The sequence below is a fragment of the Mus pahari genome, chromosome 15 (genome assembly GCF_900095145.1).
Source record: "Mus pahari chromosome 15, PAHARI_EIJ_v1.1, whole genome shotgun sequence".
In the NCBI taxonomy this organism is placed as follows: Eukaryota; Metazoa; Chordata; class Mammalia; order Rodentia; family Muridae; genus Mus; species Mus pahari.
The window spans coordinates 31,517,083-31,531,527 of record NC_034604.1 but is presented as its reverse complement, the minus strand read 5'-3'; the positions used below and the strand labels follow the sequence as shown (position 1 = coordinate 31,531,527).

Sequence of the window (14,445 nt, the reverse complement as noted above, 5' to 3'; positions counted from 1 at the left end):
AGGGAGGGAGGGAGGGAGGGAGGGAGGGAGGGAGGGGAACCACCAGACTGTCCATGCTAGAAAGGCTTCTCAGAGAACAAACCTCATGATCAGGGTTCAGTTTCTGATAAAGGCAGGCACAGAATCCAGGCCGCAGTCCCACATGGGCCAGTCATCTAGAGACGTTAGAACGACTACAGTAACTGACAAAAGCAGCACGACATCAAGAATGGAACACAGAGAGAGAAACTTGGGTTTGCCACCATCCCCCCCCCCCCAGTTCTGACGATTATTGCTAGCCAAGAGAAATCAAGCCCTGAAAAGGCACCCCCATTCCTTCCTTCAGATTACAGAGATCAAAAATGGGGTCAATGGGAGGCTCCCAACTTAGAAACCTAATTCTAAGGCCAACTGGGCTTTGTAGCTCCACATGGGCATCCCAAAGGACGGTGCTGTAAGTAGAATTCATATTAAATCTGTATTTTGCCAGATACTATAGTCCTGTCCTAGAACACTATGTATAAAACCAGGTCTTGTGGCTAAAAAGCAAGGAAAGGATCTCAAAGAGAGAGTGGGGAGGGGCCCAGATAACTAACAAATTCACAACCATTTTTTGAAACATTTCCATTCACCCAATACATATGTATATAGTGTATATATATATACTATATATATATACTATATATATATATATATATATATGCATGTCAGTTGTACATACGTGTGTGTGTGTGTGTATATACCAAGTACTCAGCACTCTTCTAGAGACAAAAGAGAAGAAACTGCCTTTATGAGATTTCCAAGGGGAGATGGGGGCAGTCAAAGACCAGGGAGGCTAAGAAACTTGCCTGGAAGCAAATATGTGGTGGCACACACCTTTAATCCCAGCACCTGGGAGGCAGAGGCAGGTGGATCTCTGTGAGTTCAAGGCCATCCAGGGCTACATAGTGAGATCCTATCTCAAAAGAGAAAAAAAAAAAAAAAAAAAGGAACAAAAAGGAGGAGGAAGAAGAGGAAAAAGGGGAAGAGAAGGAAGAGGAAGAGGAGGAGAAAACTACTAGCCTATTATAATTACTAGATAATTTTATTTGTTTGTGTTGTGAGTGATAAAGAAAGAGAAAAAAGCTGAAAGAATATTTTCCTTTGGTGGGTGTGTCAGAATTTCTGGCAAATCTGTGCTGGATCTTCGTAGCAGAGCACAAGGAGGTTATGTGCTTAGCTTGAAATCAGAGCCCTCTGTCTTTAAGTCAACACTTGTGGTTCTTAGCCAGGAGTTATGCCTCATACCAGTAGGCTCAATCAGGAGGAGGCTAGCCTTGGCTACAAAATAAGACCCTGTCTTAACACAACCAAATTCACCCAAACAAAAGAGCTCACTAATGCTGGCAAATCACTAATGGTTTTGTGGTTATCAGTTTCTCTAACAAGCAGGGATTGGCTTAGTAAGAAAAATAAGATAAATGGGTCCACGTGAAACTCAAATGTACTCAATAATGGCTGCCTAGCAAGTGTGGGTGAGGGTTCCAAGGCCGAAGCCATGCAGAGCAGGGGTATGGATGATGGATCAGTGATGTTGGCTGTGACCTGGGTGGCTCTGCTGCTATGATTAACCTGGGGTCACCTGAGCAGAATTCTTTCAGCTCTCAGGACTGATGTACCTGAATGAGTAGGAGTCACGTTAACTTAGGGAAAGTATTACAATCCCTTTTTCATTCCTTCTAACAGTTTACAAAACTTTCCTTATAGACCAATTACTTATTTTCTCTGTAGCCTTGGCAGGCCTTCAATGTGATCCTCCTGTCTCAACATCTCAAGTAGCCAGGGTGACAGACATTCTCCACCAAGTCTGGCACCTGTTTTCTGACACAAGATTAGAGAGATACAATTTTGTTTCATTTTTTACTCTTAACTGTTTCCACTATTTATGTTCATAAGAAGCTAGAACTGTCGCATAGGATGTCTCACTGTACAGGAATTCACCTGCCACTACTAGAACTGTTTTTGAAGCCGGGAGGTGGTGGTACACGCCTTTAATCCCAGCACTCGGGAGGTAGAGGCAGTTTGATTTCTGAGTTCAAGGCCAGCCTGGTCTACAGAGTGAGTTCCAAGACAGCCAGGGCTACAGAGAAACCCTGTCTCGAAAAAACAAAAAGAAAGAACCGTTTCTGAAGACCCTCCATGAATGTGGCATTTGGTAAAATGATGCCACCATCTTATGAAGGCGTGAAGTCTACTTACTCTCCCCGCTTGGCATGGAATGTATGCTCGAGAGCTTCGACTAAGAAGAGAGTCAGGGATGCATATCTGAAGTCCTAGCACTCAGGTGAGAAAGACGAGGTTGAAGCCCAGCCTGAGCTGCACATGCATAGCAAGATCCCACATCAAAGAGTATGGTGGAACAATATCATTCTTGGCTTGAGAGTAAGAACATAACAGATGACTGCACTGTGAGGATACATGGCTTGGGGAAGTCCAGGTGATCTATATTACTTTTGCAGTGTTTATATGTGTCTGAAATTATTTCAGAATCAAGTTAAATACATATTTTGTTTATTTCTTTAAAGGAAGATTTGGGACCTAACCACCCTGAAACTGCCCACGGAGGGAGGGAAGAGAGAGGGAGGCAGGGAGAGGGACCTCAGCACCAAAGTGCTTCAACCACCCAACTAAGATGTTTAATAGGTAACTTGTTTATTTTTTATGGAGTCCTGGTTAAAATAAACCAGAGTACAAATTCCCACCAAAACTAAAAATCTTGACATAGCATGTGGCTCAACTGAATGAAACCTTTAAGGAAACTAAAAAAGCCAAACACAGCCAGTTAGAGCGGAGAAGCCGGAGGCTGGTGGGGAACACACAAGAATAAAGGTGTACAGATCCCCTTAACAACAGAATCTCCTTAGCCTTCCGAAGGCAGTCTGCCGTCATGTTTCTCTCCCTCTCAGCCTCTTGAAGATGCTCCAAAGAGGAGCGGCTGCACCTCTTCCCCGAAGTGCAGGGTAAACTGAATCAATAGCACTGCCTGATCATGATGCAAAACCAGCAGCAAGGTTTATAAAACTTACTACAGGGCAGACAGGGTACACCGGTATCTGGCATGGTGGTGCAGCTCTGTAAGCCAGCATTTGGAGACAGAGGCCAGGAATCAGGAGTTCAAGGTCATCTTCCGCTACATAGTGAGTTTGAGGTCAGCCTGGACTATATATAAGACCCTGTTTTAAAAAACAGGCCGAGGCTGGCTGGAAAGCAAGCACACTGTTATTATGATCTGGGCTGCAGCCCTAGTAAGCAGCATTCAGAAGAGAGATGAATCAACGTTCCTGCACAGTCCTATCTAAACTACAATTAATAATCTCTAATTGCTCAAATGACCAAATGTATACCAAACTTCCATTGGCAGCAAAAGCCTTAAATTCTGCTTTGGCAAGACTCTGGTTTGCCAAATCTGTGTCATATTTAATCCTGTGCTGGGACCTTTCCTATTCTTGGCTAAGTGCTTCTGTCTTGAGCTTCCTTTTATTCAGCATCCTGCTTATTTACCGCCCATGTATTTTTTCTTTTTTCTTTTTTTTTTTTTTTTTTTTTNGACTGAACCTCCGAACCTGTAAGCCAGCCCCAATTAAATGTTATCCTTCTAAGAGTTGCCTTGTTCGTGGTGTCTGCGCACAGCAGTAAACCCTGAGACACATGCCAGATTTGGATTTTTAAAATGAAAGCAAGAATCACCAGTGGTTTTTTGTTTGTTTGTTTGCTTGCTTGTCTTTCAAGACCGGGTTTCTCGATAGAGCCCTAGCTGTCCTGGAACTCACTCTGTAGACCAGGCTGGCCTCGAACTCAGAAATCCACCTGCCTCTGCCTCCCAAGTGCTGGGATTATGGCGTGCACCACCACGCCCGGCCACCGCCCATGTATCTTAACCTTATCCCAGGCTTTCCTCCTCACAGTCTCGTCAGTGGCTTTCTGCTCCCTGCAGCCCCCACTCCCAGACTTCCATTTTCCCTAGTTGGACCACCACCTTTATTAGGCAGCAGGCAGTTCTCTGTTGCTCATTAATAAGGGCTGAGGTGTCACGTGTGCCCTGACAAGTCTTGACTGAAAACAGTTTTGGTCAAAACCTACACTACTACAGTAAAAGCAAGGCTACTTGAATTTGGACACTGAGGAGCCAGAATGAATATAAAATGAAAATTAGTTGACTGTGGGGAGAGGAGATGCTTTTTGAGTCCATCAGTGTGCTGGTAGAGTACACAGAGGAGTAACTTTTATGGAATGAGGCATAGGGGATGACAGTATCATGCAGATATTTTATGTTGACCTGCAGAGCAGGGTGGCACAGAGTGGGGGTGAGGAGCGAGTATGAGGGTAGCGTGGGAAAAATTAGTAAGCGGCCTAGTCTACAGGGGCTACTTCAGTGATGAATTGTTTTTGTTCTTGCTGTATGCGTGTCTATGCACCGCACATGCCTGGGGTCCACAGAGAACAGAAGAGGGTGTCAGATTCCTGGGACTGGAGTTACTTAAGGCTGTGAGCTGCCATAAGACTGCTGAGAATGGAACTTGGGTCCTCTAGAAGAACAGCCAGAGCTCCTAACCACTGAACTTCCCTGCCCCTCAATGGTGGCTCATTTAAGCGATGTAGTTATTGGCTAAGATACCTGGTAGTCTTGGATATGAATCTGTTTAATTCATGGGAGAGATACGAACAGCAAAACATATCTACTTCTAAGACTGGGAGGCTAGTCTACCCAGTGAAGGGAGATGTGTAGAGAGGCTCATTCGAGCAAGCCAACCCTCTATTCATGAAAGACAGTCTTAGACATCCCAGCCCCCGCCAGGCTAACAGCTGAATTAAATCACATGACCCCACAAGAGAGCACACGAAGCAAAAGAATCTCCCTGCCAATTCACAGAATACTGATAATAAAATCATCATTGTTTTTTTTTTTTTTTCATCATTGTTTTAAGTGGTTGAATTTTGGGGTAGGCTATTATATATACAATAAATAGCTGAAGTACAATCTCGATAAGCCTCAGACTCCACCTCTGTGGCATAGGGCCGATGTTACAAGGCTGCTTGCTATTAACACTGCTTGAAGCTGATAGTGAGCATAATACAACAAGGAATACTTGTTATAGTTAGGGAAATCATACAAGATCCTAAATGAAGTGGTAAGCATCCCCTTTGGGGAGCTTTATCCCTTTAGGCACGTCCACTTAGGTGATTTCCAAAAGGCTGGGTTTCCGATACAGATGAAAGGGATTTTGTTTTTGTTTTTGTTTTTTTAGTTTGGGCTATAATTTCTTCTTAAATTTTTATTTGTTTGTTTGCTTGCTTGTGTGTATGTATGTCTGTGTGTGCACACCCTCATGCCACAACTCAAGTGCCTGAAGGCCAAAGGACAGTGTGCAGGGGTAGGCTCTTTCCTTTCTCCAAGAGGGTCTAGGGGATATCAAACAGGTTGTCAGGTTTGGTAGCAAGTTCCTTTGCCCACTGAGGCATTTTGCAGGCCCTTGACTACAAGGCCTGAAAAATAAACCGTGTATCATAAATAGGTGACCAAAGAAAGCTCTTAGATCAGCTACCTGCCCAACATCACATCCACGTTAAGCCTTTAATAATTACCAAAAGTCAATTAAGAATGGCTGGAGGGGGCTGGTGAGATGGCTCAGTGGTTAAGAGCACTAACTGCTCTTCCAAAGGTCCTGAGTTCAAATCCCAGCAACCACATGGTGGCTCACAACCATCTGTAACAAAAAATCCGATGCCCTCTCCTGGAGTGTCTGAAGACAGCTACAGTGTACACACATATAATTAAATAAACGAATGAATGAATGAATAAATAAATAAATAAATAAATGAATGGCTGGAGGAGCTGGGTGTGGTGCTATATGCCTTTCTCCTAGCACTTGGGAGGCAGAGGCAGGTGGATCTCTGTGTTTGAAGTCAGCCTGGGGTACAAAGTTCTAGGACATCTAGGTCTGTTACACAGAGAAACTTGTCTCAAAACCCCCTCTCATCCCAAAAGAGAATGGCTGAAGGATGGCCTCCTTGCTTTGCAGGAGGCATGCCACTTGTACAGCTATTAATCAAAAGAACTACAGCTTACACTTGAACTTCAGTAGAAAGCGAGAGCAGAGGCAGATAAATCTAAAATCTTCTAACTGGAGAGAAAGACCTAAATTTCTATACAAAGCTCAGACACATAATAGAACAGCAAATGATTCTGACTGGAGATCCCAGAGACATTACCAAGAATGAGGCATGAGACAGTGCTCAACAGGTTCATTCTACAATGAAGTCACCTCCTGAATCCTGTCCACAGGTCCTGGGCTCTAGGTGAGAAACGCAGCTGACTGGGTGCCAGTGCCTGCTTCCCTCTGGTACATAATGAACGCGGGTAGTTAATGTCTCACAATGCAGGCAAGCATGTTAAATACCCTTCACACACATTCATGAATTATGATTGCTAACACTAACTAAAGGAGCCTTTTAATCTCAAGAATAAACATACCTTTTCTTGAAGTAATCTTTTTCTGTTTGTTTTGTTTTTTTGAGCCAGGGTTTCCCTGTATAGCCCTGGCTGTCCTGGAACTCACTCTGGAGACCAGGCTGGCCTTGAACTCAGAAATTCGCCTGCCTCTGCCTCCCGAGTGCTGGGATTAAAGGAGTGCGCCACCACTGCCTGAAACATACCTTCTCTTAAAATAGCAGATATAAATATTAATTAAACCAACAAAAAGAAACTCAAATCTGTATTTTCTGCATGAAGTCCACATAACCAAAGATGCACTTGTTCTAGACAAACTATTAATTCTAAACTCATCAAATGCACACTAGAGAGTAAGCCTGGAACTGGCAAAGAGTGTTTTGGGTGAAGGATGAAAAACAAGACAAGCATTTATGAATTTCAATTTGGGCAGAATCTACTAGACAAGTCAGATGCTGGACTAATTTCTTTTTACATTGGCATATAACTTGGTAAAGTGCAAAACCCTAACTGTCCAACTAGAAAAGGTGTATACCCATATTAACCATAAAATATGACAGGCAGGAGGACCATCTCTGAGGTAGCACGTGTCTAGCATACACAAGGCCCTAATTTTGCTCCTAGAGTTGTTACAAGGATTAAATGTTGATATATATATATAAATAAAGCTTTTAGGAAACCATTTGGTAAAATGAACCATTTTTAAAAGTTGGAATAGCTGTTCTGTAAACCAAAGGGTTATAAAATAGTCACAAGACATGTATGCAGTGCAATGCTTCTCGCCAGGATTTATTTTTAATCAGGCACTGATCGATAGTTTTATAAAGAGTGATTATATGCCAGGAATGTCAAGTTGCTCATTTTTAACATTTGCTCTCACTCTCTTTGGTTCTTACAGTCCAGTAACAGTTTACTCTTCAGCAAATGAGCTGCCTTGAGTAGCACTGCCCTAGCATACAGACCCAGAAAATAAGGGCAATCTCAAGCAGTAGACTGAACAGAATTATGAAAATAATAAGAAAACCAACCTCAGCAGCAAGGCTGGAGGATGACTTGAGGGCCAACGAGCTAACATACAATAACCCCAATAAGCTAAAACAAACAGCTGCAAGACGAAAACACCAGTGGGTATTTTCCCCACCGGTGCTCAAAGATGAATCCCCTAGAGAACATGTCGGCCAGTAAGTCATTCCCACAGAGGGTACAAGAGGCACGAAGGAAGAAGGCAGAACTGACTGGGACCTCTTGAGTGAAAGCCACTCTGAGCCACCAGCATCAAACCTCAATCAGAAACCACAAAGGTCACAATTTCTTCTCTGCCAACGAATCATGCAAACACTCTCTTTGGGGGTGTGACACCAAGACATGCACATTTGCATATTCACACATGCCGACCTGTGGTCTTAGGAGGCTCCTGAGGTCCACCCTGCCAGCCGTACTGTGGGTATCCTTGGTAGGGGTACCCCTGAGGCGGTGGGTAGGGGTACCCCTGAGGAGGTGGGGCTCCCATAGGCCCCATTGGCTGTTGTGGATAAGGTGGGTATGGGGCTGTTGGCCCGGGGCCCGGATACGGTGGAGGGTTCTCTGGGTTCATCAGGAACCTGGTGATGCACCTAAGGGAGAAAGAGAATAAAAATTATTTGCATATGGAAATCACTAGAAAAAATTTCCAACTGATGAGATTATTTACTAAATGCCTTAAAGGTGCCTCAACAACTCTGCAAAGCCGTAGCCTTGCCCATCTTGGTTCATTCTCATTCACACAGCTATTATCTTACTATCTACTTGGTTTTCTTCTGCTTGTCCTCATTTCTATTCCAGATAGGAGGCTGTAACAACAGGATCTATCAAATCAGTTAGATCACCACCATGTCCTCAGAGGCTTGCTTAGTACCTGTAGTGTCCTCAATGAATGTGCTGACTGAGTAACATGATAAATTGTTTTTAAATTCCCTGAAATGTCCATGAATGAAAAATCTAATAACACTATCAACCAGATCAGAAGATGCTGGTCCAATACTAAAGAACCCTCCAACAGACAGGCTTGGGCTACAGTGGTGTCTCCTAAGAGGCAGCACTGCTACCAGTGACCTGGCACCCCTTGTCTTGGACTCCAGGATGATATGGTTGTTCTTTCCAGACTCATGGCTCTAAGCAGTGCGCTGTCTAGAGAGAATGCTGAACAAAAATTTCCTCCAAGCTTCTACACTCCCAGGAATCTTTAAAGGACTCACCAGGAATCTTCACTGTGTTCACAGGTTCCTGTCCCCAGTGGCTTGTTGCTACGAGGGAGCCTATGCTTCCTGGGCCCCAAGCCTATTAAATATTCTCTTGATTGGGCTTGAAGCTTTGAGGGCCAACATATTGCTTCCATCATCTCTACAATCACCTCTGTGCCTGGTACAGAGACGTCCAGATTAAAAGCAAACAAATCATAACTGGTATACTCCCCATGAGTCACTTAAACAACATGATTCCTGCGACACCGTACTGCCTCACTGTTAACTATCTCCTGCACTAATATTTAACCTATTTTGTCTTCTAACCCCAATTAAATAGTAGGAAAGAATCTAGTAACTACAAATTAGTAATCCCATTCATTCTTTTTTAGAATAAGTAATGAATAAATTCGTAAGTGATTTTTATAAAGGCCAGAATAGTCTTAAGATTCCCTAGGGATTTTGGATTAATGTAACAGATTACTTATATAACTTTCATATCCTTCCTCCCAAATAGTATCAGATTTCCAGCTAGATACCATCAGTTCTTGCTATAGTTAATGTACTTCACGAAAACCTCATCCAGTCCCATCTCTAGAGGAAGCACCCAAGCTGCTACACTGATCAAGGTCAGCATCTTCCTTTTTCATCACAAATGACTCAAGGAACTGAAATTGAGTTCATCATAAATGCCATTTCCTGGTCAGCAGGACAGACTAACGCAGTTCAGTTCTTTCAGTAGATGGTTCTAACAACCCAAGCACCCCTTGCTATTAACACAGGCCCATAAAGGTCTATGAAAGCTATGGCCTACCAAATTGCTACTAGCCAATCAGCAACTGTTAGCCTACAAAAGACTGAACTAACCTAACCTACTGGCATAACCTAAACTTCTTCTATAGCGCTTCTAGTCCTGGGAACCAATGATGAACATGTCAAGTCACAAGCAAGGACATACAACTAAACACACATTTACGAAGTGGACTAAATAGTAAGGAATAGCTTATCGGTGTGACTCAAACTCAATGGTTGAAAGACAAATACAATGACTGCTAGAGTAATGGCTTAAACCTAGCAGAGGAAGTGGGGGTAGAGGGAGTGTCCCTTGAAGCATATTAGGATCTGTCTCACCACGTATGCATTATGCCTCCCATTTTAAAGACTTACTTTTCCAGAGTCTGACAGAGACTCAAAAACAAAAAACAAGCCAGGCAGTGGTGGTGCTCGCCTTTAATCCTAGCACTTGGGAGGCAGAGGCGGGCGGATTTCTGAGTTCCAGGACAGCCAGGGCTACACAGAGAAACCCTGTCTCAAAAAACCAAAAAACAAAAACAAAAACAAACACCCAACTAGTGCAGCTGAGAAGGGCTCAGTGTGTGCTCAAGCATGAGGACGTAAGCTGGAATCTCCAGAACCCACACAAAGGCAGGCTCAGCAGACTGCTTACATGTCTGTAGTCCTACTATACACAAGAGGGATCCTGTTTCAAACACTGTGGAGGGTAAGAGGACCAACACTGAAGGATGTCCTCCACACATGCATCATGGCAAGTGCACATGTGCACTTACACACACCCCGCACATCCCAAGAACAAATAACAACAGAAGCCACCCTTGATTGTTCCTGTTCTCTCACCTTTGTTATATGCCAGTGTGACACCCACCCTAGTCTACGAAGCCTTTCTGCACCACTGTGGCTGACACTACAAGCGTCACCTGATGGGAAAACACTGACCACTAACGCATTTTGTCTCTTTTCTCCAGCAGGAAGCTGATTAACACAGAAATCATTCTTAGTAACTTGCATATGGCCATTCCATTATTTATTTTTAAGTCGTCAAAGTAGAACACAGCCAGCCTTTGTAACTACTCTGTCCTGAAATTCAGTATACATGACCTACCTTCATTATAACTGTGGGTTTAACCTGATACATCCAGCAAGCCTATACATTAATGGAAATTCTCATTCTAGACAAAGCCAAAGCTATCCTTCCTGGACGATACTGTCCTGAGAACAATGAGCAATGGAGAAGAAAACAAAGCCCAAGAGCTCAGAACTGCCATGCCTGGCACCTCTGTGCATTGCTGCCTGCTTCGTGACTGTTCTTAACCCATTTGTTTGTTTCCACTCCTCCCTGTCCTGTGAGGTTCTCTCTGAGTGCCCTTCCCCCTCAGTTGTGCTCCCTCTTCACTTTTAGTAGGAGCCTTTCTCCCTTATCCAAAGAACAACATGTCTAAGGAGGTAGAAAATTATCTGTTACTCGGAGACACCTACAGAAAACATAAGCCATACAGTAGTTCCAGCAACCATCGCTCCCTTCCCTCCACTCTCGCTCCTGCATTTCCCAGGCAGTCGGCTTAAAGAAACAGAGAGAGATCTGTGTCCAATTTCTTCTAACAACAACAAAAACAACAACAAAAACCCATTCACAACAAAAGAACAGCAAAAGCTACACAAAGAGAGTCTGAATGAAATCAAAGGTCCTAGAACTAGAATTTGAAAAGCAGGACTTCACTCAGGACAAACTTATTGTTCTCCAGCCACCAAAGAAACAAACAGGCCTGACAAAGGTCACCTAACACAGTCATGTCGCTACAGACCACACTACATAAGCAAAGTACTAATGAGTTTTAAATGTGAGATACTGGACTTATCACTTGACTGGTTTCCCTCATAAATTTGGTAAAGCATAGGCCTTGCTAAAGTAGAGTATGTATTACAGGTTAACTGTAAACAGTGTGAGGCATTAAAGCTGAACAAGAGCTTCCAAGGGAAGACCTGAAGGGGTGCAACAGCCAGGATCCATTCACAGAATAGATCGCCCACTGTCCCAAGATCTTGTTCTAGACACAAAACACACACAACACAGTCACAAGATTACAGTCATTCTCCAGTGCAACAAGAAAGGCAGAAACTATTTGTGAAAGTTGTTTTCAGAGATAAGATACTATAAGGTCTCATCAAAATAGTAGCCAAGAAATAAAAATATAATAACCTTAAACAATGTCATTGTTTGCATCTACCTGGCAGCTGCTGGCACTGCTCCTGTGGGCAGTGTGGTGAATTCAGTTCCTCCAGAGAAACTGAACAATCTCAATGGTAAAAAAAAAAAAAAAAAAAAATCAGCCGGGCGTGGTGGCGCACGCCTTTAATCCCAGCACTCGGGAGGCAGAGGCAGGCGGATTTCTGATTTCGAGGCCAGCCTGGTCTACAGAGTGAGTTCCAGGACAGCCAGGGCTATACAGAAAAACCCTGNCTCGAAAAAAAAAAAAAAATCAGATACTGGCCCATGCCCTTAATCCCAGCACTGGGGAGGCAGAGGCAAGCTAAGCAGATCTCTGAGTTTGAGGCCAGCCTGGTCTACAGAGTGAGTTCTAGGACAGCCAGGGCTATACAGAGAAACCCTGTCTCAGAAAAAAAATCAGATACTGATACAGGAGAGGACAACAAAGAAAAAACTTCTCCAGCCAACTATGGTAAGACCATGCATAGAGGACTTCTGACTTTTTATTGCTTCATATATAAATAAATGGACAAAGATTATCAGACACTGGAGGGTGAGGCCTTCAACATAAGAGACCAAAAAGAGCCAGGAGGATGTAAAAGTGCTTCCTTCTACACCTGATGGCCAGAATTTGATCTTTGGAACTCACTGGGTGGAAAGAGAGCACTGGTTCACACGTTATCCTCTGACCTTCATACTGGTACTAAATAAAGCAGGGAAAAGAAATCACAACCTACCTACACAAGAAAAAAGTTACTACAGTATGTCTATATAATTAGGTTGTCTGTGGGTGGGTTCTGTTTTCATGTCTGTGTGTATATCTATGGGGTCTAATGCTGAAGATGGAGCCCCCAGCCTCACACTTGCTAGGCAAGTGCTCTACTATTAAACTACGCCCTCAGCCATCAGTTCTACGCTTTTGAAATAAAATGTAATGCTGTGCAGGTAAATTTAAGAGCTGGTGAGGGGAGCTCAGTTGGCAAAGAGCTTACCAGGAACGCACAAGGACCTGAGATCAATCCCAGAACCCATGTAAAAAGCTACACACAACAGCCATGGGTTTATAACCCCAGTGCTGGGGATGATGAGAGAAAACGATGGGACTTCCGGGCCTGTCAGTCTAGCCAGATCTTGAGTTCCAGGGAGGGTGAGACCCTGACTGAAAAATAAGATGGAAACAGAAGAGGGGAGGGAATGAGACAGGGTAACAGGGGGTAAAAAGGACTACTCAGTGTGTGTGTGTGTGTGTGTGTGTGTATACACAAAACTGCTAAAGCAATAAAAGATGGAGACTAGAAAAAGACATCAACGTCTGACCTACTCATGTACATGTACGCATGCATACATATGTACAAATACACAGATAAAAAGGAAGCTATATAATCTGCACAATTTTGTTAAAATAAACACTAATAAAAAGACCAATGTAATAGAACAGTCCTGGGCTGGTGAGATGGCTCAGCGGGTAAGAGCATCCAAGTGTTCTTCCAAAGGTGCAGAGTTCAAATCCCAGCAACCACATGGTGGCTCACAACCATCCTTAACAAGATCTGACTCCCTCTTCTGGAGTGTGTGAAAACAGCTACAGTGTATTTAAAAAAAAAAAAAAAAAAAAAAAAAAAAAAAAAAAAAAAAAAAGAACAGTCCTGGGCTGAAGACATAGCTCAGTTGTAAATTTCTGCAAGCATATGACCTCCACATGTTTTACACACACACACACAAATAAGCATAATAAATTTGGGTAATTGCAATAAACATTGAACTTTTACTATTTGTGTGTGTGTGTGTGTGTGTGTGTGTGTGCGTGTTGTGAGCATTGAGTATACCATGACACTGTGTGTAGGTGAGAGACAACTTTTGGGGGTCAGTTCTCTCCTTCTATCATGTGGGTCCCAGAGACTAAACTCAGGCCATCAGACTTGGTGACAGGTACCTGCTGAGCTATTTTGTTAGCCCCTAAACTAAACTTTAAAACATTTAAATTGAATGACAAGTTCTAAAACAAATTCACACGGTACAGTTACTTAATTCAACATAAGGATACCACTACCATTGAGAAAGAAAAAGATCGTGTTTCCAGTAAACAGTCTGGATTTAACTGGCTATTTTGAGGGTGGGGGTGGGGAATCTCCTAGCCTTATATACAAAAATAGCACAACACATCATAGAACTATAAATAAAAACTAAAGCATCAAACTTTTAGGAAAACGTTCGTCCTATGTTCAGATTGTCTTATGACTCCGCAGTTCTTGTCCTGATAACCGGTTATCCTCACTTAACTGCAGGGTAGTTCTGAGAAATCAGAGAGGCTTCAGTGTCATGCTTTGCTTAAATTTCAGTATAAATTCTGAGGAATTGTGTCACTGGTGACTCACCTGTACAAACACTACAGAGTATCTTTTTACAAACTATAATTTCTACTATATATATCACTAACTGGAACACTGTGGTATTATGCAGCAGTTGTTGGTCAAAACGTATTCAGCATGTATGCTGAAGAAAGAAATGCAAAAAGCCTACAGACAGATACACTAGAGTAGCTTTGAATTATAACTGCTTCAAGGGTCTGGTGAGATGGCTCAGCGGGTAAGAGCACCCAACTGCTCTTCCAAAGGTGCAGAGTTCAAATCCCAGCAGCCATCCTCAATAAGATCTGACTCCCTCTTCTGGAGTGTCTGAAGACAGCTACAGTGTACTTACATATAATAAATAAATAAATCTTTAAAAAAAAATAACTGCTTCAAACTGGAAACTAA

At 43.0% G+C, this 14,445-nt stretch overlaps 1 protein-coding gene across 2 annotated transcripts in view; it reads right to left on the bottom strand.

Moving 5' to 3' along the window:
* Positions 1 to 14,445, bottom strand: part of Cystm1 (cysteine rich transmembrane module containing 1) — a 58,115-nt gene that overhangs the window by 31,818 nt on the left and 11,852 nt on the right. For both annotated transcript variants that reach the window (XM_021215021.2, XM_029546804.1), the window contains exon 2: positions 7,862 to 8,079. In XM_021215021.2, coding sequence (XP_021070680.1) covers positions 7,862 to 8,060 — 199 coding nt within the window. In that variant the 5' untranslated portion in view covers positions 8,061 to 8,079. The remainder of the gene's footprint in view (positions 1 to 7,861; positions 8,080 to 14,445) is intronic.